At 47.3% G+C, this 20,850-nt stretch overlaps 2 protein-coding genes across 4 annotated transcripts; both read left to right on the forward strand.

Annotated features, from left to right (window-relative positions):
• The first annotated feature begins 1,635 nt into the window (after positions 1-1,635).
• ANKRD2 (ankyrin repeat domain 2) lies at positions 1,636-10,350 on the forward strand. 2 transcript variants are annotated; one of them, XM_053389492.1, is made up of 9 exons: positions 1,636-2,052; positions 3,428-3,541; positions 5,892-6,035; positions 6,855-6,962; positions 7,566-7,664; positions 7,982-8,080; positions 8,383-8,481; positions 9,255-9,353; positions 10,161-10,350. In XM_053389492.1, the coding sequence occupies exons 1-9, from the start codon at positions 1,963-1,965 to the stop codon at positions 10,257-10,259; spliced, it is 951 nt and encodes a 316-aa protein (XP_053245467.1). In that variant the 5' UTR covers positions 1,636-1,962; the 3' UTR covers positions 10,260-10,350. The 2 variants fall into 2 exon arrangements, with proteins under 2 accessions (XP_053245467.1, XP_053245468.1); XM_053389493.1 differs by lacking the exon at positions 8,383-8,481.
• A 1,571-nt stretch (positions 10,351-11,921) lies between these two features.
• On the forward strand, positions 11,922-20,279 carry HOGA1 (4-hydroxy-2-oxoglutarate aldolase 1). 2 transcript variants are annotated; one of them, XM_053389490.1, is made up of 7 exons: positions 11,924-12,220; positions 15,398-15,526; positions 15,761-15,888; positions 17,218-17,352; positions 18,290-18,386; positions 18,783-18,916; positions 20,010-20,279. In XM_053389490.1, exons 1-7 carry the CDS (start codon positions 11,965-11,967, stop codon positions 20,157-20,159), a joined length of 1,029 nt encoding a protein of 342 aa, XP_053245465.1. In that variant the 5' UTR covers positions 11,924-11,964; the 3' UTR covers positions 20,160-20,279. The 2 variants fall into 2 exon arrangements, with proteins under 2 accessions (XP_053245466.1, XP_053245465.1); XM_053389491.1 differs by lacking the exon at positions 17,218-17,352 and having other exon boundaries at positions 11,922-12,220.
• Positions 20,280-20,850: the final 571 nt, after the last annotated feature.

Here is a 20,850-nt window from a genome sequence, read left to right on the forward strand (position 1 = left end):
TATTAAGCAACCATCAATTCCCATCAGATTCATACATTGGTTTTCTTCCGTGGCACTCCTACAGCTGCCATTCTTTAAAAACAACGTGTGACTAAAATAATATGTATACTTGCTCTCCTTATAGGTTGGTTTGGGGTCAGGACTGTCTAATGAAACAGGGCTGGTGACAAAAAGAGCACCCACAGATTTGTAAGATGGGCCAGGATATATTTGGACAGGTCCTCCTCCTCGCTGCTTGACTGCTGTGTCTCATCCTGGCCTCTTATCACCTCGGAAGCTGCCTTGCAGGCTTGGAAGGCGTCCCACGTCATTAATTCTCAGACTGGTTATTGGGAAATGGGATGTTATCTCCATCCTGTTGTGCAGAAGAGCACCCTGGAGCTCAGGAACGACTTAAGTAGCACTGCTGTCACGGTACAATTGGGGGCTATGAGACTGAGAGGGATAGACTGATGTGTCTGTTGCCATAAATAACTTCCAGCTCATCCCTTCCTGGTGTCCTCTCACCTGCCCCCACCCTCCCCAGTTCACCCGATGTTATTCATCCTGTTCCACCACACTTTCTGTTCCAGGCTTTGTGCCTATGTTAGCTGCTTGGCAGGTTGGTAAGTTGTTTCCTGACAGAGTCCAGTGGCTTGGGCTAGTGCCCTCGTGAGCAGGCCCCTCTGGAGATTTTGGAACCCACAGCAGAGGGCAAAAATGCCCTTAGGGTATCATGTGTCTCATCACAGAGGCAGGAGTTCTATGCTGGGGGAGCAGCAGCCACTAAGGCTAGTGATTGAAGTCTTTTAGAAGAAGGTTGGTTGGTTGGCTTCGTTGATTTACCTGCTGCCTTCACACAATGAGCAATACCCAAAGTGACTTACAAGTTACAACAAACATTCACTTATCAAAATACAAAGCACTGGGGTGAAAGCCCAGTTTACAAAATGTATTGATAAATTCAGATACCTCTATTTCCAGGTAGCACTTTAAAAAAGGAGTGGTCCTTGATTCCAGAAGCTCATAGTCATCGCAGGATGGAAACCCCTAATTTTCACATTGGAATATTTATCATTTATTACATTTATATACCTTTATCTTCCAGGGATTTCAAGGGGTGTACATGGTTCTCATCCTCACAACAACCCTGTGAGGTAGGTTAGGCTAAGAGATGGTGACTGGCCCAGGTTCACCCAGTGAGCTTCATGGCTGAGCAGGGATTTGAACCCTGTTCTCCTAAGTCCCAGTCCAACACTCTAACCATTACGCCACACTGAACAGAAGGTGGTGGACTCACCTCTGCTAGAAGTTTTAAAGCAGTGGCTGGATTTTCAGGGATGTTGCTGGAGTGGTTTTCCTGCATTGACAGGTGGCTGAACTAGAGGACCTTTGGAGATCCTTCCCAACCTGATGGTTTTATTACGGCCATATTTCAGATGCTACAGCTTTTGAAATTATGATTGGCAGCTCTGTGCAGGGACCACCACTTTTGGAAACTCCATGTGTATGTGGAGTTTCTGGGATGCATGTGCGCATGACAATACAAATCTCCCAGGAGTGACTCATAGGACAACTCGGGAAGCTTGCAGCTGGGCACAGAGCCACAATCCCTGTCCCCAGTGTATCCAGGAGAAGGACATCAGCCTATATGGAATGGACAAATCTTCCCCAGGAGTCAAGGGGGAAACTCAGTGCTCACCTCCCGATTGGGAGGGGGTGTCTGGCTACTAATGGGTCGTTTTTAGGAAGGTGAGCTGTGTGCAGTTGGAAAAGGAGAGAGTGTGACAAGCTGAGCTCACGGCAAAGGCCTTTGGGGTGGGGAATGTGGACAGGGTCACTTGGGCAGGACGCACATCAGGTCTTTTAAGTCAGCGGCTGCGAGTGGACAGGAGCAGGTCCACAGAGTCCTGCCTAAAGCTTGGGAAGAGAGCAGAACCAGGATCAGGGGGAGTGTTGGGGAGGACTCACAACTCCAGGATAATGGCAGAGAAGACGGCTGTGGACCAGGGGGTAAAATGGGCAACAGACCTGATTGAACAGAAGCTGGCACAGGAGGAGGAGGAAGAACAGGTGAGTCTTGGGGATGCATTCCTGGGACTCAGGAGGCAGACCCAGTGGCTGTACTGGATGGGGCCTGGATTCCTGGATATCTACGGGAGGGAGACTTGACCCACGGAGAAGGATCTCATGTTCTTGCCAACCAGAGGAGATGGGACAGCTTTACTATGAAGTGGTGTGAAATGGTTGTTTCGAAGCAGCTGATTTATTTCCTGTAACCTCCTTTCCATGTAATTAGCAACTAATATATTGGAAAGGGGGTCACCATTTTGACTGTTCGAGTAAGGGATGTTTAAGGCTGGCACTGCTATCTCTGCCCCCAAATGAAAATGTAATAGAAAAAAGATGGTCACAGAACTGAGAAATTGCACAAAACAAATTAAATACCGTGAAAATCCCTGAAACGAGAAGTAATCGACTATAAATATTATCTTGTGGAAATGAACTAAATAAAAAAAAAATCAAAAACCTTAAGGAAAAGAATTAGAAAAGCCTTAACAGGATGCCGGCTACAAACCTCATTTCACTGAACTATTCAGTTTCCTCAGAAGGAAATAGAAAAATCATAAACTTTAAATGACCAAAATTCAAACAAGGGTAGAACCCCAAAAATTCTGACGTGTCTATAATCCTAGCTCGACCTAGGTAAAATAAAGTGCAGTAATAAAGGATTGAGGACTCAAAAGTACAGTTTCTAATACTGAATTTACAAAAAAGGTTTGAAAACCTAAATAGCAAGTTTTAAACGAAGCTCACTTGAAGAGTGGCTTATTTATTTGGTTGCATTTATTTCATGTGCTTTAGACAGTTTGTTGTAGGCAGCCTAGTAATTATGCAGTGGTTATTCTGGGCAGCTTCAGAGAGATGTTCCACCAGACATCATGGGGAGAAGAAGAGGAAAATAAGGATAATGCTGAATGATAAACTACCTCTAGGGCAGGCATGTCCAACTTTCTAGAGATCTACTCCCACTGTAAAAAAAAACTGGCAGTGATCTACCCATTCGATTTACCAAAATTGTTGAGCTTTTTTTGGGGAGCAAAGTTGTTGGTCATGTGATCAACCGCAATCGACCGCAGGACACCCCCCACCACACCCCGCAATCGATCAGTAAATCGCGATCAACCTGTTGGACATCTCTGCTCTAAGGCCTCAAAAGAGACTGATGTGGAACATGGATGGCTCTGGGAGAGACCATTTTGAGGCTGACAGCAATTTTCAGGAAAAGGGTCTCTCATGAAACCCAGTCTGCTTATCATTGTGATCATACAATACATCTAATTTTTAAAAATGTGTGGAAAGAGAAGCCACAGCTCACTACACGGTCAAAAGAAAAGAGGCGTGGGATGTTGCAATGCTTTTCCTGTCTCCTGTTTGCTTCACCCAGAAACACCGTTCCTGCCCCGCTGCAGAACCACCAGTCGTGGCCCGGCTAGATACCCCACTTCTGGAGGATGAGAAGAAGCACGGGCCTCTCAACAAAGGCCTTGAGGGGCTTAAGGTGAGAGAGGCTGCAGCACAAAGCTTTATAATGTATGAATTTATAATATACCTGGGGATATCATCCAGGATCTATCAATCCAGTAGTCACAAGGATCCAGTGGAAGCGTCTTAAGTTGTCTTTCCTGGCATTATAAGCCATGCCATGTTAACGGCCTTTCCAGTGTAGTGTAATGGTTAGAGTAAAGCACCAAGGTTGGGTGAGGCCCAGGTTCAAATCCCCGCTTAGCTCACTGGGTGACTCTTTGGCAGTCACTCACTCTGAGTCTAATCTGCCTCCTCACAGGGCTCTTGTGAGGATAAGGTGGAAAGGAAAGAGACAGCCTCAGCTCCTTGGGGGAATGGTGGAATAAAACAATACTAACAGATAATACGCAGTCAGGAAAAGACCCATTACGGAGTATGCCTGCTTCTGGTCTCTCTTCCTTTCCCTGGGCGTACATTCCAGATGAATTCCCAAGTGCCTTTCCTGCCCTCTAGTAGCTAAATACTTCCACCGTTCCCTAATATTGGTGTGATAATATTTAGGGATACTCTCATTTTCCTACTCATATTGAAATACTGCCTCTCAATGAGGCCAAAGTCAGATTCACAAAATGTTCAGAGGTATGTGTACCCCTGCGTCCCTCCCCCAGAAAAAAAGCACTGATAATAATAGCCTTCCCGGGTACAATGCCCCTATCCTGACTCTAGCCAGTGCTGGCCCATCCGTGAGGTAAAAGGGGGTGACTGCCTTGGGAAGCAGGATCTGCAGATCCAGCCTCTATTGGCCTATCTAGATCACTACTGTCTACACCAGGCAAAGGCAAACTTGGCCCTCCAGATGTTTTGGGACTACAACTCGCATCATCCCTGACCACTGGTCCTGTTAGCTAGGGATCATGGGAGTTGTAGTCCCAAAACATCTGGAGGGCTGAGTTTGCCTATGCCTGGTCTACACTGACTGGCAGAGGCTCTCCAGGATTTCAGAGAGGATGAATCTCTCCCAGCCCTACCTAGAGAGGCCAGGCATTGAACTGGGGCTTTCTGGGTGCAAAGCAAAACACCCTTCCACCCAGCTATGGTCCTTCCATAAATCTCTGTATCAGTAGGGCTTGGGTTCCTTCGAGCTCAAGTCGGACCATCAGCCATATATTGCAGCCTGCCCACCAAGTGCTTGACAGCCCCCCTCCTCGATTTCTGCAGTTCCCTGACAGGCAACCAAGCCAGGAGATTTACAGAGCCCCGATGGGCTGTCATTCAAGATCGATGGACGGCCAGCATGCAGCTTGGCAGGGCACAAGCTACGTTGAGTGTTTTTTTCATTGCAGTACTAAAAATAAACCCAACACGGTAATATAGTAAAACAGTACATAAAAGTAACGTCGTTTGATCTGGCACCAGAGCAGGAAAGTTAATGTTCTGATAGCTACATAGGAAGTTCTGGGCGACATGTGCTGTTATTAGGTACAAATTCTGCTCACACCACCAGCAAGCCCCACATGGTAAGAGAAAAGTCGTGGATATTCCTTTTATAATCTCTATTTCCTGCAGGAAGTTTCATTTCATAATGAGACAGCTGGGACTCTAGTTGGCCCGGGAACCCAGTTCTCTCATGCCTTTGAGGGACAAAAGAAACACACTCTGCGTATGCTCAGATACGCTCCTGCATGCTCTAGGGCTGAGCTCTCTCTTTAAAAAGGGCTGAACCCATTGGCTCCATTGCAGAATGCTGCTGTTCCCAGACTCAGCTGAACTCTGCTCCACTGTCCTCAGCCTAGCAGGATATCTTGCTTGGAATCTGGAACAGTCCAACCACCTCCCCCTCCCCCACCCCCAACCCCCTTTCTAGGATCTTTCAGACAGGCATTCAAAGGAAGTTGCTCTCTTGGTGAGTGAAAGGAGAGAAGCCAGCATGAGTCAGCAGGACTTTACATTGCTCATCACAGTGCCAATTTTAAATGTGAGGATTGGAGTAAACAAAGACAAAAATATTCCATTTGATCAGCAAGCCCTTGGTTACAATTAGCTGGCCGAGCCCGGCCCTACCATTAGGCAAAGGGAGCATTGTTGCCTTGGACAGGAAGCAGTGGAAGGCAGAGCTGTGTTGATGACATTGCCTACCATGCACCTCCGAAGCTCCTCGGCCGTGTTGGGAGCAAGATCAAACTTCCCATCCACTTAGCAGCTGCACATGGAAAGAGGGGCACCATCTCATCCTTTGCCTCTGGGCAGGGCCTCTTGGGCCAGCCCTAACTGGAAAGCAAAAGAAAGGGGTGGGGCAGAGTGGATTTGCTGCTAAGGGGGGAAATAAAAGCAGAGATTTAGTCCTAAGCAAGAGTGTTTCTATATACATCTCTCTCCTCCCACAGGGCCAGGAAAGGGTGCGGAAGAGCTCCGTGGACCTGAGACGAGAGATCATCCAAGTTGGTGGCACACAATACCTCTTCGAGTTGCGCAAAAAGCCTAAGAAGAAAAAAGAGGAGAAGAAACCAGAGCCTGAGCCAGAGGAGATTGTAAGGGGTGGGGGGAGCTTCTATAAGTGTGTGGGAGGGGGGAAAGGGACTACGGAGGCAGCAGCAGGGAGAGCCTGAGATTCACCCAGGAGCAGCAGAAGCAAGATGGCATGGCCGTTGCCTTGTACTGAGTGGGCTTGTTGGTCCACCTAGTTCAGTATCACCTACTCTGACTGGCAGCATCCTCCCCAAGTATCAGACAGAGGGACATTCCTGGTCCTGCTTGGAGATACCAGGTGCTCAACAGCTCTTCCCCCAGGGAGGAGTCCCATGAGTGGGGCCCACTTTGCTGTCGCTGCTGTTGCCTCTGCCCACTTGATTGCCCTCTTCCTTTGGCCACCATCTACCCGGCTGTCTGGAGGGAGAGGGCAGAGTGTGGTGGGCCTCCTGCTCTCTCCTCCTTGCTCTTATCCCTGCTCACTTGCATACTGGCAGCATCAGTAAGGAGGAAGAGCAGCAACAGCCACAGAGCCCAGGGGCTTCAGCGGTTGCGGGTGGTGGAGGAAACCCTGCTGGGGGTGGGCAGGTGCCCAGGGACCCCCATCTCCAACACTCACCCTGCAGAGAGCTAATCGTGCTCCCGGAGCCCTCTCAAAAAGCATATCCCATCCCATGGGATCAGCGATAGCTATGCCCCTGCTCCGTTTTTTAGAAAAGCCTTTGTGATGAAATGTTATTCATTTTTATGATTCGTTTCCTACAATTTATATGCCGCTTGATTGTTCTAAAAAAGAAGCTTCTAAAGTGGTCCAAGCCCCTCGCCGTGGGCTTTCAGAGCTTTTGCAACACCCATTGCAGCGTCGACCCTTTCCCCTACAGACGGGCCCTGTGACGGAAGAGGACTTCTTGAAAGCAGCTGTGCAAGGCAAGGTGCATGTGGTGGACAAGTTCCTGGCAGACGGGGGATCCCCAAACGCCTGCGATGAGGTATGACGCAGGGAGCAGAGCTTGTTCTTTTCATGAAATGCCTTCAAATGCCATCACCCTATTCGGAGAACCAACCATCTCCACACTTGGGATCAGGCTTACAGCAGAGTATTGGTGTGGGTGGGGGGGTGGGGGGGTGGCTTCTACAAGCAAATCAGGATAATAATAATATAATAATAATTTATTATTTATACCCCACCCATCTGGCTGGGTTTCCCCAGGTACTCTGGGCGGCTTCCAACCGAATATTAAAAACAATACAGCGTCAGACATTAAAAACTTCCCTAAACAGGGCCTCCTTCAGTTGTCTTTTAAAAGTAAAATAGTTGTTTATTGCCTTGACATCTGCTGGGAGGGCGTTCCACAGGGCAGGTGCCACTACCAAGAAGGCCCTCTGCCTGGTTGCCTGTAACCTCACTTCTTGCAGTGAGGGAACCGCCAGAAGGCCTTCAGCGGTGGACCTCAGTGTCCGGGCTGAACGATGGGGTGGAGATGCTCCTTCAGGTATACAGGACCAAAGCAGTTTAGGGCTTTAAAGGTCAGCACCAACACTACTCAATCACTATGTCATGTGAAGAAGCCCTAATTCTGTCCTTCACTTAGTTCCGCAGGACAGCATTGCACCGTGCCTCACTTGAGGGGTACGTGGAGATTGCAGAGAAGCTTTTGGCCCATGGAGCCACTGTCGACTTCAGAGATCGAGTAAGATAACCCTTCATTGCATCATTCTGTATCTATGCCTGCTCATTCCCAACCACCACCGCCCTGCTATCTCCAGCTATGCCCATATATGCTTCTTCTAAGCCACTACTATCAGTTTCCTCTCCCTGGTACAGAGGTAGCATTTATTGGGTACTCCAGGTTAAAAAAAAAAGACTGGCTTTGTTATTTTAAGTAATGCTAGGAGATGCAGTTGCATGAATCTCAAAAGGGTTTGGGGCAGGGAAGGAAGGGGGTGAACACAGGTGCAGGAGGGAAAGGTTCTCCTCTTCTGATGGATGTGTACTGTTTGCCAACAGCTGGACTCCACAGCCATGCACTGGGCCTGCCGAGGAGGGCATCTGGACGTGGTGAAGCTGCTGCAGGAGAAAGGATCCAATCTCAATGTCAAGGACAAGGTGAGGAAAGTGGGGAGTGCAGGATTTGGTTCATGGTGGGAGGACAGCACTGTGGGAGGAACTCGGCAAGCAGACAATGGTGGAGGAAGGAGATTTGCGCGGGAGGAGTGGAAAGAAGGAGGTTTTAAGGGACTGTGGGATCTTGCAGCTATTCTGGGTTAACAGGAAGGTGGTTCTGTTCTGGAGCAATGCAAGGTCCTTCCAATAAGAACGTGATGAAGCACATGAAGGAAGCAGGTGCACTACCATGAAATCATGTTTCCCCTTTCTTGCTCCCGTCTTCACCACCTGCCCAAATCCAGCTTCTCAGCACCCCACTGCATGTGGCCACCCGTACTGGCATGGCGGAGATTGTGGAGCACCTGATAAACAATGGGGTGGATGTCAATTCCCGTGACCGGGTAAGAGGCCCTTTTTTGTGGTTGCTTATTGCAGCGCACCCTGCTCATCTAATTTCAGTAACTTAATGTGAGTCTAGGCAGTAATTGTACACACACACAGGTTTGTGTAGGAATCACACCAATCCGTGGAAGGGCAGGTTATAAATATAATACACAATGCATGGATACACAAAATCCTTTCTATAGGGAGGTGCATGCATGCACACAAAACAAAAAAAAGTAAAAGGAAAGATCAAGTTTTAAAAGGTAGTATATTAACTTAATAATGTCAATAATACCCCCTTCCTTACTGCCTTCAATTCCTGAGTCCAAGTCCTAGTTTCTCTTCTTTTCATTGAAGGCTGAGCTGCCCTGTATACCAGCGGTTCTATACCTCTCTAGTAATTTTTAGCTAGGGACGCACAAACCGAGAGATCATCCATGGATATTCCCTAATCCCCAGAGTTAGTACCTTCCATCCACTAGAATGGGGAAATTGCAGCCTACTCTGTCGATGGCACGCAGAAAGGCTTTACGTTCAGCTGGCTTAAGTCTTTCATGGTACAGTATTTGCCATGCTCTTCTCTCTTTAGCTCACCAACTGATCTCTGTCCACAAAGCTATCTATACTCAGTGCACCCAGACTCTCGTTTCGAAGCACTTGTTCGATCTGAACTGGATGAGCAGGCGGATAAACTAACAATTTCTGCTAGTCTTATGAGCAGTGAACATAAGTGTTCTGGTGGCTGCCTGTCCTTGCCTTACACATAGTGGTGCTGCCATGTCTGTTGCAGGAGGGAGACAGTGCCCTGCACGATGCTGTGCGCCTCAATCGCTACAAGATCATTAAGATGCTGATTCTGCATGGGGCAGACATGATGGCCAAAAATCTGGTGAGTGTTGCCTCCTTGTGGCCTATGTATGGAGTAATAATGCAAAGTACTAGATTCAGGTAGGTAGCCGTGTTGGTCTGACACAGTCAAAGTAAATTAAAAAATTAAAAAATTGTCCAGTAGCACCTTAGAGACCAACTAAGTTTGTTATACCCAGAACAAACTTAGTTGGTTTCTAAGGTGCTACTGGACAATTTTTAAATTTAATGCAAAGTACATCTGCTTCCCAATATGTCCTTTTGATTCATCATGGTTTGTGTCCTAGCTAACAGGACCAGTGGTCAGGGATGATGGGAGTTGTAGTCCCAAAACATTTGGAGGGCCGAGTTTGCCTATGCCTGGTTTGTGCTCTTTGATGTCACTTTCAATTCTGCTTTTGCCTGCAGAAGTTTTGGGGCAGTCATATGGCTTTGTTTCCAGTTGGTGCATGTCTCATGGTCTCCTGCTATACCCCAAATGCTCTTGGTTTAGCACTTCCCCCCTGCTTTCGTTGTGCTATAGTGCAAGGGTGCCCTCCCAGTGGCAAAGTGATATCATTGTGGAAGTATTGCAGAACAACTACAGTAATAAAGTGGAATGATGTGGATGCTTCAGAATAAATCCACCTCTAAGGCACTACTATTGTATCAATGACATGTTTCAGAGTACATTTGCAAATAAAATAAAATAAAATAAAAATCTGTCTGGAGGAGACCCCAGAAGCATGCTTTCTCAATTTCAGGTGCTGCCTGTGTCAGTTTGTTTTTTTTGCAGTCTGTTGGTTAGAAGCTGCAGTTTTGTAACCCAAGGATGCTGGTCTTTCCACAGGCTGGGAAGACACCCACCGACCTGGTGCAGCTGTGGCAGGCAGACACGCGGGAAGTGCTGGAGAAGCGAGAGCCCGAGGCAACAGAGTTGCCAGCATGAGCAAACGGACAAAAGATGGAAGTCCAAGCAAGGACGGTTCTGGACTTGGGAGAGGCTGTGCCATTAACACTCAATAAATAACCAAGCAAACGAAAACCCCGCGGGAATCTGATGTCCTCTTTGGGTTGCTGTGAAGCAGGAGGTGACTAACTTGTGGCTCTGCACATACTATGGGGCTCCAGGGCCCATCAGCCCCAGCCAGCATAACTATGGGAAGTGGAGTTCAACAACTTCTGGAGGGATGAAGGTGACCCACTCCTTTAGAAGTGCATAATGGGCAGAGATTCAGCAAGTCGTTGCTCCTATCAGCCTCATGTGTGACATTTTTGCCAGCCCCACAGCTGTTACAGGAGCAGGGACTTTCTTAGGTAAACAAGTGCTAATTTTATATCCACTAGGTCCAACTGAGCTGAGCTATCCACAATGCCTATTTGATCCAGCTCCATATTATTCAGATAGGTGCACGATGGCAATTTTGCCCATGAGATGCTACAGTCCAAAACTGTTTGCACTCTGTTGCATGGAGGTGGAGGTGGCGGTTGAGCATATGTGGAAGTCAAGATTCAAAGCATCTCCTAGGGATTCTAATGAAACAGTGCATCTTTCCTCAAGTAGTGGGGAAGCCTGAGCAGCAGCAAAAACCTCAGTGTGGGCCTGATCTGAGCTGCTGTGATTGAATGATTGGAGATGAAAACTGGCTGCAAATCAAAAGCTATTCCAGGAAGGATGGAATGGTGAAAGAATCAATGGAGGCCCGGCAGGCTCATATAACCATCTGCATGCAGATCTTTGCAGAGTCTTTCGTTGTCTATAGCCAGAACCTCCTTCCTGTGTATCTACTCGCTAACTACAGTAGCTGGCAATAATATATCTGCCCCAAACCCCATCTCCTCTACCTGGTACACATGGAATACAAACATATGGCACATTAAATACCAACTTCTAGGGGATCTGGGGTGAACAGGGCAACTAACGCCAGACTGGCTCAGCAAATGGAGATAAGATCTGCTGTTCAAGGTATAGAAATTCCTGGTGCCTAATATTAGGACGGCAAACTCCTCTTCCTCCTAAGAAGATTAAAGCATGTTTTACACACATACGTAATAGATATAACACCACATTTCACAAAGCTGAAACAGCGCATTAACGGCATAGTCCTATGCATGTCTACTCAGAAGTCTTAGAGTGTATAATGAGGCTTTCTCCCTAATAAGTATGTTTAGGCTTGCAATCTAAAACGTTCAAACAGATGGATCAATTACCAAAGCCAGAATTCCCAACAAACCCACAGCCCCGCCCCCAATCCTTCACCCCTGCTAGATGAAAGAAAAGCAGATTGGCGCGGGGGGGGGGTGGATTTGGGGCCCCTCCAAACATCCTTTTATTATGCATTTGAAATATACTCAGAGTCGCGAAGCATTTATGCTCAGGGTGGCATGGGGCAGTCATAAACAATTCCACTCTCCATACTGTCTGCACCTGCAAAGTTTGGGAAGAGCGCATACGACTTGGCTTCCTATCAGGATCCAGCTGACGGAGCCGCTTCCACTCCTCTCTTCGAGTTTGATAAGGGTTTCATGGTGCGGCGAGGCGATCTGCTTGGACTCCCACCCCACGCCGACGGGGCGGACTTCGCCAACTCTCCCCGCCCCCGATCAAGCGTTGTGCAGCTCCCACAGGCGCAGCGCTACGTCGCGACAGGGCCATGGTGCGGGTGGCTGTAGCTGCGCGGCTCCTGCGCCTGCAGTGGCAGAAAGGCCCTGGCCTGCGCCCCGCGGCGATTGGGGCGGGCAGCGCGCCCAGGAGGTTTGCCGCGGGGGCCTCGACAGCGACACCCCCCCGGCGCCTCGACCTGCGGGGCATCTACCCGCCCCTGGCCACCCCGTTCACCTCGCATGGAGAGGTGGATTACAGCCGGCTGGAGGAGAACCTGCGCCTCTACTCCGGGATTCCCTTCCGAGGTAGGGTCGCCAGGCGGGGCAGAGCACAGAGTGGAGAGGGCGGATGGTGCAGCCACTTTGTACTTTCTGGAGACGGATGTGGGTCGCAGTTTGTTCCTGTGGGGTTCCGGGGACGTTGGCAGCGCTGTTGACGGCACATCCACACCATTCATTTAAAGCGCTATGATGCTACTTGGAACAGCCATCGTTCCCCCCAAATAATCCTGAGAGCTGTGGTTGGCTAGAGGTGCAGAGAGTGAATGGCAGCGCCTCCCGTTTAGTCATTTGAGGCGAAAGGAGACATGCTGCCCTATTCCGCTGCCACCTGCCCTCCCATCCCCAGTGGAGCAGCCTTGGATTCCCCTGCACAGGGTGCTGAGCCGAGGAGGTGCAAAACTGAGAAAATCCATAATTGAGAAGATCCATTTTGGGGCACCAAATTTAGGCCTTACACAGAGCGCCATATTACGAAAGATTAATCCAGTCTGCCCCTGGCTGGAGAAATGGTGCTAGTATTGGCACCGATTTTGGGCGAAGTCGTTCCAATTTCCAGCGAGATCTGGCAAAAATTGTATGAGATCTCACACAATTTCAGTGAGAACTTGCCTGAAATCTGTGCAATCTCCCCCAAAGTCTGCACTGGTGTTGGTGCCACTTCACTGGTGGATGGTGGTGGGACAGACCCACAAAAATGCTGCCTCAGGGCTTTCACTGCCTGAGGCAGTGACCTCACCCTACCCAATGGCTGTGCAGGCCTTCCTAAGAGTACTTAGGAGACCCCTGTTTTCCTCCCAGAGCTACTACAGTGGTACCTCGGGTTACAGATGCTTCAGGTTACAGACTCCGCTAGCCCAGAAATAGTACCTTGGGTTAAGAACTTTGCTTCAGGATGAGAACAGAAATCGTGCGGCAGCAGTGGAAGGTCCCATTAGCTAAAGTGGTACCTCAGGTTAAGAATAGTTTCAGGTTAAGAACGGACCTCCAGAACAAATTATGTTCTTAACCCGAGGTACCACTGTATTTCCAGAATGGTTTAAGACAAATCCCTCTTCATGGGGGAGCTCTGCGAAGTGTAGCTCTTCGAGAGGAATTGTTCTTTATTCAATGGTAAGGTAGCTAGGAATAAGGACCCCAATTCTTGGAATATCCTCTCCAAACAGATTTGTGGGGGTCTTGCTGCATCCTGGAGGGCAGGTTCACAGTGAACTAGGGCCACCTTCTCTATAACTCTGGAAAGAGAAACAAAAAAACTCTCAATGCCTTTAAGAGCTATCTGATACACAGAAACGCAATAATGTCTTGCTAGACCTGAAGCTGATAAAAGCACAGAACGTTTTGCAGGAAAAATGGATAAGCAAGCGGTTTCACTGTATTGTAGGCACAGTTATTCCCAGCCAGCTGGAGGGTGTGTGTGTGCTGGATGCACATACTGTGCTGAAAGGTCCTTCAGAGCTAGCACTGCTACTTCTCCAGTGGTGACAATTTAACAGAGCAAAACCAAGCCTTCCATTTACTTGTTTCATCCAGCGGGACCTTTTCCAGTAAATAGGAAAGGGGTACACAGCTGAATTGTCAACTATGCTATTTCTTCAAAGACACACATGGCTGCCCGCACGAACTTTGGCCTTCATCTGCTGCTCTGCAGGAGATGGGGGAGGAACCTGCATTTTTGGTGTATTTTTCCTTCCCCTCCCCCCAATGATGCTATCCTAGTCTTCACTAGCAGAGGACAACTTTGCATGGATACCCTACCAGTAACCGGCTGCCATACTTCCTGGATTCCACATGCCCAGGCATTCTTTCCTAAAGGGTCTTGGTTCACCACCTATCCAATTACAGTGACTGCCCTTTTCCAAGTGTAGTTACTATGTTGCTGACAGTTCCCCATACCTGCATTTGTAGCATTACCTGTTGGGTTTCTGTCTGAAATGCAGCTGCTAAAGGCACAGGAGCCCTGCCAGGAAGATGTCAGTAATGCCGCCCAGCATGATTTTCTTCTCCTTGGCGTTTGGACATGGTTTGGCAGGCAAGAGTAGAAAGTGTCTGTAACTCAGCTGTTGTTGTAGCTGTGAGACAGGAGTCTTCATTTGGTTGGCTACTTACCACCTTCTTGACTTTGTGGCCAAGCCCACTCTTAGATTACCAGACTGCAGCTATTGGTGCTCCGGTAACATCCTGGTTAGACTACTGTCATGTGCTTGATGTGGGGCTGTCTTTGAAGACTTCATCAAATCTTCAATAGGCTCAAATTACAGCAGCTAGGAGGAAGCAGTTACGAGTTACCAGTCTCTGCAGCCACAGCAGGCGCTGTGATTCTCCAGTGGTTTGAATTTACCCCCGGAGGCACACTTCATGAGCTAGACTGTTGCTTGGAACATGTTCCTATGAACATACCTTGCCCATTTTAAAAGTTCAGCACTGGCTACCAGTAAAATTCCAGGCACAATTCCCTGTCATGAGGGTGTTGACATTTAAAGCTGTAAATAGCCTGGGACCAGGGTGCTGGATAATACGTGATTTTAATTTGGCTGCATGGGACTTTCTCTGGGTGCCCTTGCCATTAGAGGTACAGCAGCTGGGGAGAGAGACCTCAGTGTTGGCACCCCCCCAAGCTGATTTATGGAGTCCTTTTTTGCACAATTATTGTTTAGATTACAGGTTAACACTTTAAAAAAATTCATCAGGGTTCCTACTCCACTCCTAGTTCTTCTAGTTTTATTCACTCCTGCTTTATTGTTTTCTACTGCTATTTGGGCTTGTTTTGTTCATGCTCATTTGATTTACATTTTATCATGTTATGTATATTTATATATCTATCTATCTAGCTATATAGCTATCTACACACGCACACACACACAGCGAGAGAGCGCAAGCGCTTTTTTTCAACCACAACTCGCCAGAACTCAGTTGGGTGCCATTGCCATTATAAGAGAACAAGGGAGACGTTCATGGTGAGGTCTGGCACCTCTTCTTTCATATATATATATATATATATATATATATATATATATATGTGTGTGTGTGTGTGTGTGTGTGTGTGTGTGTGTGTGTGTGTGTTTAGGTTTTGGTGTTTCTCTGTTGCTTTGGGGTCCTTCTGTTTAAAAGCAGAACATAAACTCTTGAAATGAAAATGGCTGAGTTCCATGGTGGAAACAGAAACCCATTGCCAACTCTCTCTCTCTCTCTCTCTCTTTGCAGGTTTTGTGGTGCAGGGTTCCAATGGGGAATTTCCCTACCTGACTCAAGAAGAACGCCTGGAAGTGGTGAGACGGGTGCGCCAAGCTATGCCCAAGGATAAGCTCCTGCTGGCTGGGACTGGATGTGAATGTGAGCAGCATGCAGGGGCTGGGGCCAGAGGATGCCATTCTCCAGCCGCACCACATCCTGAATTAAGATGCTAGAGCTGAGCAATGATCTTATATAGGCACTTTCTATCCCCTGCTTCCATCTCTGGTTCTCGGAGCCTCTTAATCTCACTGAGCCCATCCTTTGGTCCCACAGGCCTCTTAAAACCCATTTATTATTTTTGTCCATTTATCCTCTTTGTCCTCCTTCCTTTAGCAACTCGGGGCACCATTGAGATGACAGCACAAATGGCTGATAAAGGCGCAGATGCTGCCCTCGTGGTGACGCCTTGCTACTTCCGGGGAAGTATGACCAGTGCAGCCTTGATTCATCATTACAAACAGGTGAAGGATGAGGTGCAGGCATCTCTCTGGTCAGAGCTGCAGGGACTGGGGGGAAGGCTGAGATGGCACCAAGATGGTGGTAGCTTGTATTACAGGTTGGTTGATGTTCCAGGCATGAGTGGATTTTCAATAGAAATGCAATTAAAATAAATATCTTTAATTCTGAATTCAAGTGCAACTTCTTCCTAAGGTGCTTAGGGTTTTTATTACAGGCACCAGTGTTTGCCTGGGTTAAAAAGTATTTATTCAGAAAATAAAAAGCTTATTTGAGAAAGTAAAAGATGTGGGTTTGAAAAGAGAGAGCATTTGGTCTCTAGCTACCTTGAATTTTAGAACAAAGATCTGTATATTAAATAATCATTCTCTGTGTCTAATTCAGATCAGTGATGATTCATTTGCAGGGTTCAGTGTAGTATTAAACATGTGCTATATCTCCACAGCTACTGAGCAGGGTACCCATAAATCAGAATGAATAAACACTTGACTTGCTTCTTCTAGGTCCTGTTTCCATTCGTTATCATGATGTTCTTCCTTGGAATGAGACTGACCTTTGAGTACTAGTTATTTAGCTTGTGTATGAGAAGTTATTTATTTCATAAAAATTTATATACCACATGATTGTAAAAAACAAAAAAAAGGGTTTCCAAAAAGATTTAAAAAACAAAACAAAACAGGAAAGGTTTACAGCTATGCTTTAAAACATACAAGAATTAAAATACTAAAGCAGATTAAAATTACCTCAACTTTCTAAGCACCTGGGTAGGCTTGTCTAAATAAGAATGTTTTTAGCAGGTGCTGAAAAGAGTTAAATGGTTCCCCATGTCAAAAGATGCTGGCAGTCTCTTAGGGCCATCTGGGAGCCATTGGCTGCCATGTTAGGGCTGCAAGTCTTGTGAAACATTGCTGTGTTGGAAGAGTGGAGAAACGTAGCCCAGAAAAATGAGCATTTTGTTGCAGGGATGATGAAACCTGTGTCGCCACTACAACTCCCATCATCCCCAGCCAGCATGGCCCAATGGTCAGGGATGATGGGAGTTGTAGTCCTGCATCCTCATGGCTGCAGGTTTGTTGTATTGCTTCACACTGAGAATTTAAAAAACCCAGACCTGTCCAGTCCCAGTGAAAACATTGGCTAGTAAGTGTAACAGCACACACACAGTAAGTGTATCTATACCACAGCAAGGGGATGACTGGGGTTGACATGGATTTTACTATGTGAAAGGAAGCATGTGAACCAGTCTTTGAAGGGTAACCTGCTGTGCGGAGGCTTCTCACGGTCTGCATGTGGGTTTCCCCATGCGCCACGATCATGCTATTTTGTGTCCTCAGGTAGCTGAAGCATCTCCAATCCCTGTGATACTCTACAGCGTCCCAGCCAATACGAATCTGGAGCTGCCCACCAATGTGGTGCTCAGCCTAGCACAGCACCCCAACATTGTGGGGATCAAGGACAGTGGTGGCAATGTGAGTGAAGGGGGGAAGGCCGGGTGCTGAGACAAAGCGGGTTGCGTCTTGGGGTGCTGGCAAGAATCTGAGTTGGAGGGCATGTCAGTATTGGCCCTCTTAAGCAAGCTAATGGCCCACAGGGGGATCTGGAGACCTGCCAGTATGCCCCTCTTCCTAGAGTATTGAAAGATTAACTTTGAAGTAATCATTTCCCACAGCTTAAGGCTGTTTTCCACATCAGGACACAGCCAGGTGGAAGTTTCCCCACACTTACTTTTCATTAGCTTCGTTAATGTGTAACCCCCAAAATTTGGATCCCCTCCAAACTGATGCGAAGGTTTTGTGCTCTCTTTAATAACCCTAAACGCTTAAACACTCACACGCAGAGACTTTCAAACTGTGGTCCATCCTGCCAGTGGAGCTAAGGAATCAGCAGTAATAAAACAGCTCCATTTGCTTATCCCAACAAATCCATCAGGAGATATGTGACTGGAAAGCGGCTGTGATCTCTGTCGAACCCAGACCTTCAGCGGTGACTCTACAAGTGTATTTCACCTCCTTTTGGTATTACACTATCTGTTACCTAAAAGTTCAGCACCACCTTTGTGGGCCTCTTGTCTACCCAAGAATTCGGCAAGCTGTGCGTTAACGTGACAGCACCATGTGACCTTAGACTACCACCCTTTGCTTAGTAGCATAGTCCATCCATCCCTCCCCACTTGATGTTGAGATCGCCCATTGTAGGTAGAGCATTATATAAGTGAAGCAAAAAGAGGGGAGTTGCTGTAGGGGCTGATGCTCTTCTTAAGACCAGGAGCTGCCTGGTAGCTTAAAGGGGACATGAATAAAGCAATGGCAGAGCAGCGATTTCATTGTCAGCGTCAACTGCTGCCCCCTCATTTTGATGGATGCCTACTGCTGTCCTCCTCTATCAAGTGATCCCATCTCTTGCCAGATCACCCGCCTTGGACTGCTTGTCCACAAGACCCAGCATGAGGACTTCCAGGTATTGGCAGGATCAGCTGGTTTTCTGCTGGCGAGTTACATTGTAGGTAGGTGATATTGGGAGCTGATGTCCATATGGGGCAGTTCTGGAGAGAGTGGCTGGCTGTCTGTTTCAGGAGATGGGGAAGGGTTACAAAATAGCCTAGGGTGTGCATTATAACATTTGTCAAGAGATTAAAAAAGCATTTTCCAACTTGGTCACCCTTGAGCAGAGTATGATCTATCTATCTTCCTTCCTTCCTTCCTTCCTTCCTTCCTTCCTTCCTTCCTTGGCTTGGAAGCTGCTACAGGGAGCCCAACATTTGGACCAGGCTTTGCTAGTTTGAAATGAGCAGAGAACGAAAAAATGCTGGGGAAGTGGTGTGTGTATCATGCAAAGATGCCTGTTTCACTGCCTAGGTGCCCTATTATTTTTTTTGATGGAACTATGCTCCTTGCTCCAGGTGCTTCTGGAGGGATTTGTGCCCTTGCCAACGTGCTTGGCTCTCCAGTCTGTCAGCTTGAGCAACTGTGCTGTGCTGGAAGCTGGGATGAGGCCCGTGCACTGCAGCACCGACTCATTGAGCCTAACATTGCGGTAAGAGGCAGAAAACGGGAGGAAAGTGGGACGTAAGAAGTGGGAACACCCCACTTCCTTGGGAATGTATGGGGAGGAAAAGGCCCAACTGGAAGAGAGGTAATGCTTTGGTGAAGCTCCCAACAGAACAACATACAGTTGTTGCTCATGGTCTGGAACACAGGCTGTGGGTCAAGTGCTATCCTTCCCCATCCTTTGCAAACTTGGTCAGCAGTATGACCAAGCAATTGTGTTTTATTGCTTGCCCTTTGGTCTTACATTTCTTCCACTTTGCCCTGTCCTATTCTGTGTGAGCGTCGGTGTTCTGAGCCATCTCAGCATTCCATTTTTATTTTTGTGACAATTTTGGGAACATCAGCCATTCTTTGGGTTTTTCTTGGCAAAACCTGTGACTTATTCACACTACAATTTTCTGGATTTTGCAAAAGCATGATATGCAAATCTGAATTTTTATTTTATTTTTTGGCAGTTTCATTTTGGCTCCATTTAATAATTTCAGAAACATATCTGGGGCTTGTAATTCTAGTACTAATCCTCTGGAGCCCTTGTGCCTCCCTCCCAAAGCTTGATAAGCAAAGAAAACCCCCTGGGTGCATGGGTGGGGAAAATAAATAAATAAATGAAGAACAGAGAACAGTTTCCCCAGTTCTCCATGTATTAATTTATTCCCCCGCCCACCTGTGTAAGATTGCGATCGCATAAGTAAAGTGAGCGCAAGTTGTAAGCTTACTGCATATCCTTGTACTAGTAGTACTTTATTAGACCTCATGTAGTCTAAGAATTAACCAACCACTTCTTCAAATGTACATACACTGTTGACTTCAAACGTTCACCCTTAGTATGATCTGCACCATTACCTCCTTGCCTGAGTTGATTAAGTGTCAAACAGGAATTCCTGGGTCATAACACTTGCCTATGTCTAATGTTCTGGACATTCTGTGACCACAGACAAGTCCTTGATGGTGCAGTTCTTCAGTTTCTGCAGGCCTAGAGCTGAGTGATGCTTGTAGGAAAAGGGGGTTCACATACACCTCTGCCACACTGTTGGCCACAGAGCAGTTCTGAGTGCCCTGCACTGTTTCTCTTTCCACAGGTAACAAGCAAGTTTGGAGTCCCAGGCCTGAAACAGGCCATGGAATGGTTTGGTTTAAATGGGGGCTTCTGTCGCTCTCCGTTGCTCCCGCTAAGTGAGGCACAAGTGAGGGAGCTGCGCCAGGATTTCACCTCCAACGGATGGCTCTGAAAGACGAAGCTGTTCCAGGCAATGGTTGGAACCTTGAAATGGGCAGCAGGCATATTGCCATCCAGTTAAGCCCCGAATTTCATATCCTGCAGCTTACTAAAATACAGCTCATTCAACCTACACCGTTCATTGGCATGTTTGAAAACCAAAGTATTATTACAAGTGAAACAGCATAATGAAGATGCCAGAAAGGTTTTCAAATGGGCAAGTAAGAACTTTTTATGGCAGTAGTTCTGAATTCCTTTTCTCATAGAGGTTCTAACCATTCCTTCTTGGAATCGCCAAATTTGTCCTTAGCTGGGGTACTTATCTATTGTATCAAATTGACCATTGGGGGCCTATTTAACATTTGAGTGCCCAAGGGACTATCCTTTCAGGTTGACTTCCTTTCCCCTGCTCCCCCAGCTGACGAGAAAGAAAGAAGACCCCATGTCCTTTGCTTTTCCAAGGGGGGTCTGGATAACAGCTGGAGCCAGCAAAATTAAAACTACCATGGTTTGCCAATGGACAGAGTTGCAATCCAACAATATCTGGAAGGAAATAGGTGTCTCATCTACCTACTCCCCATCATTACAATCTTCCAAGGTGATGTCAAAGGAGTTTGCTGCATGACTACATGGCCTACTTCCATAAGTCAGTAGGTGTTGACCAACTGCAAATTCACAAGGTGTGTAAGAATCGAAGAGGGTGG

The sequence above is a fragment of the Podarcis raffonei genome, chromosome 5, assembly GCF_027172205.1.
Source record: "Podarcis raffonei isolate rPodRaf1 chromosome 5, rPodRaf1.pri, whole genome shotgun sequence".
NCBI lineage: Eukaryota > Metazoa > Chordata > Lepidosauria > Squamata > Lacertidae > Podarcis > Podarcis raffonei.

Coding starts and splice junctions, on each gene's coding strand:
- ANKRD2 (XM_053389492.1), top strand. CDS start 1,963: ATGGCAGAGAAGACGGCTGTGGACCAGGGGGTAAAATGGGCAACAGAC. Junction 2,053..3,427: donor AGGAGGAGGAGGAAGAACAG/GTGAGTCTTGGG, acceptor TGCTTCACCCAG/AAACACCGTTCCTGCCCCGC. Junction 9,354..10,160: donor ACATGATGGCCAAAAATCTG/GTGAGTGTTGCC, acceptor GTCTTTCCACAG/GCTGGGAAGACACCCACCGA.
- HOGA1 (XM_053389490.1), top strand. CDS start 11,965: ATGGTGCGGGTGGCTGTAGCTGCGCGGCTCCTGCGCCTGCAGTGGCAG. Junction 15,889..17,217: donor TGATTCATCATTACAAACAG/GTGAAGGATGAG, acceptor TTGTGTCCTCAG/GTAGCTGAAGCATCTCCAAT. Junction 18,917..20,009: donor TCATTGAGCCTAACATTGCG/GTAAGAGGCAGA, acceptor CTCTTTCCACAG/GTAACAAGCAAGTTTGGAGT.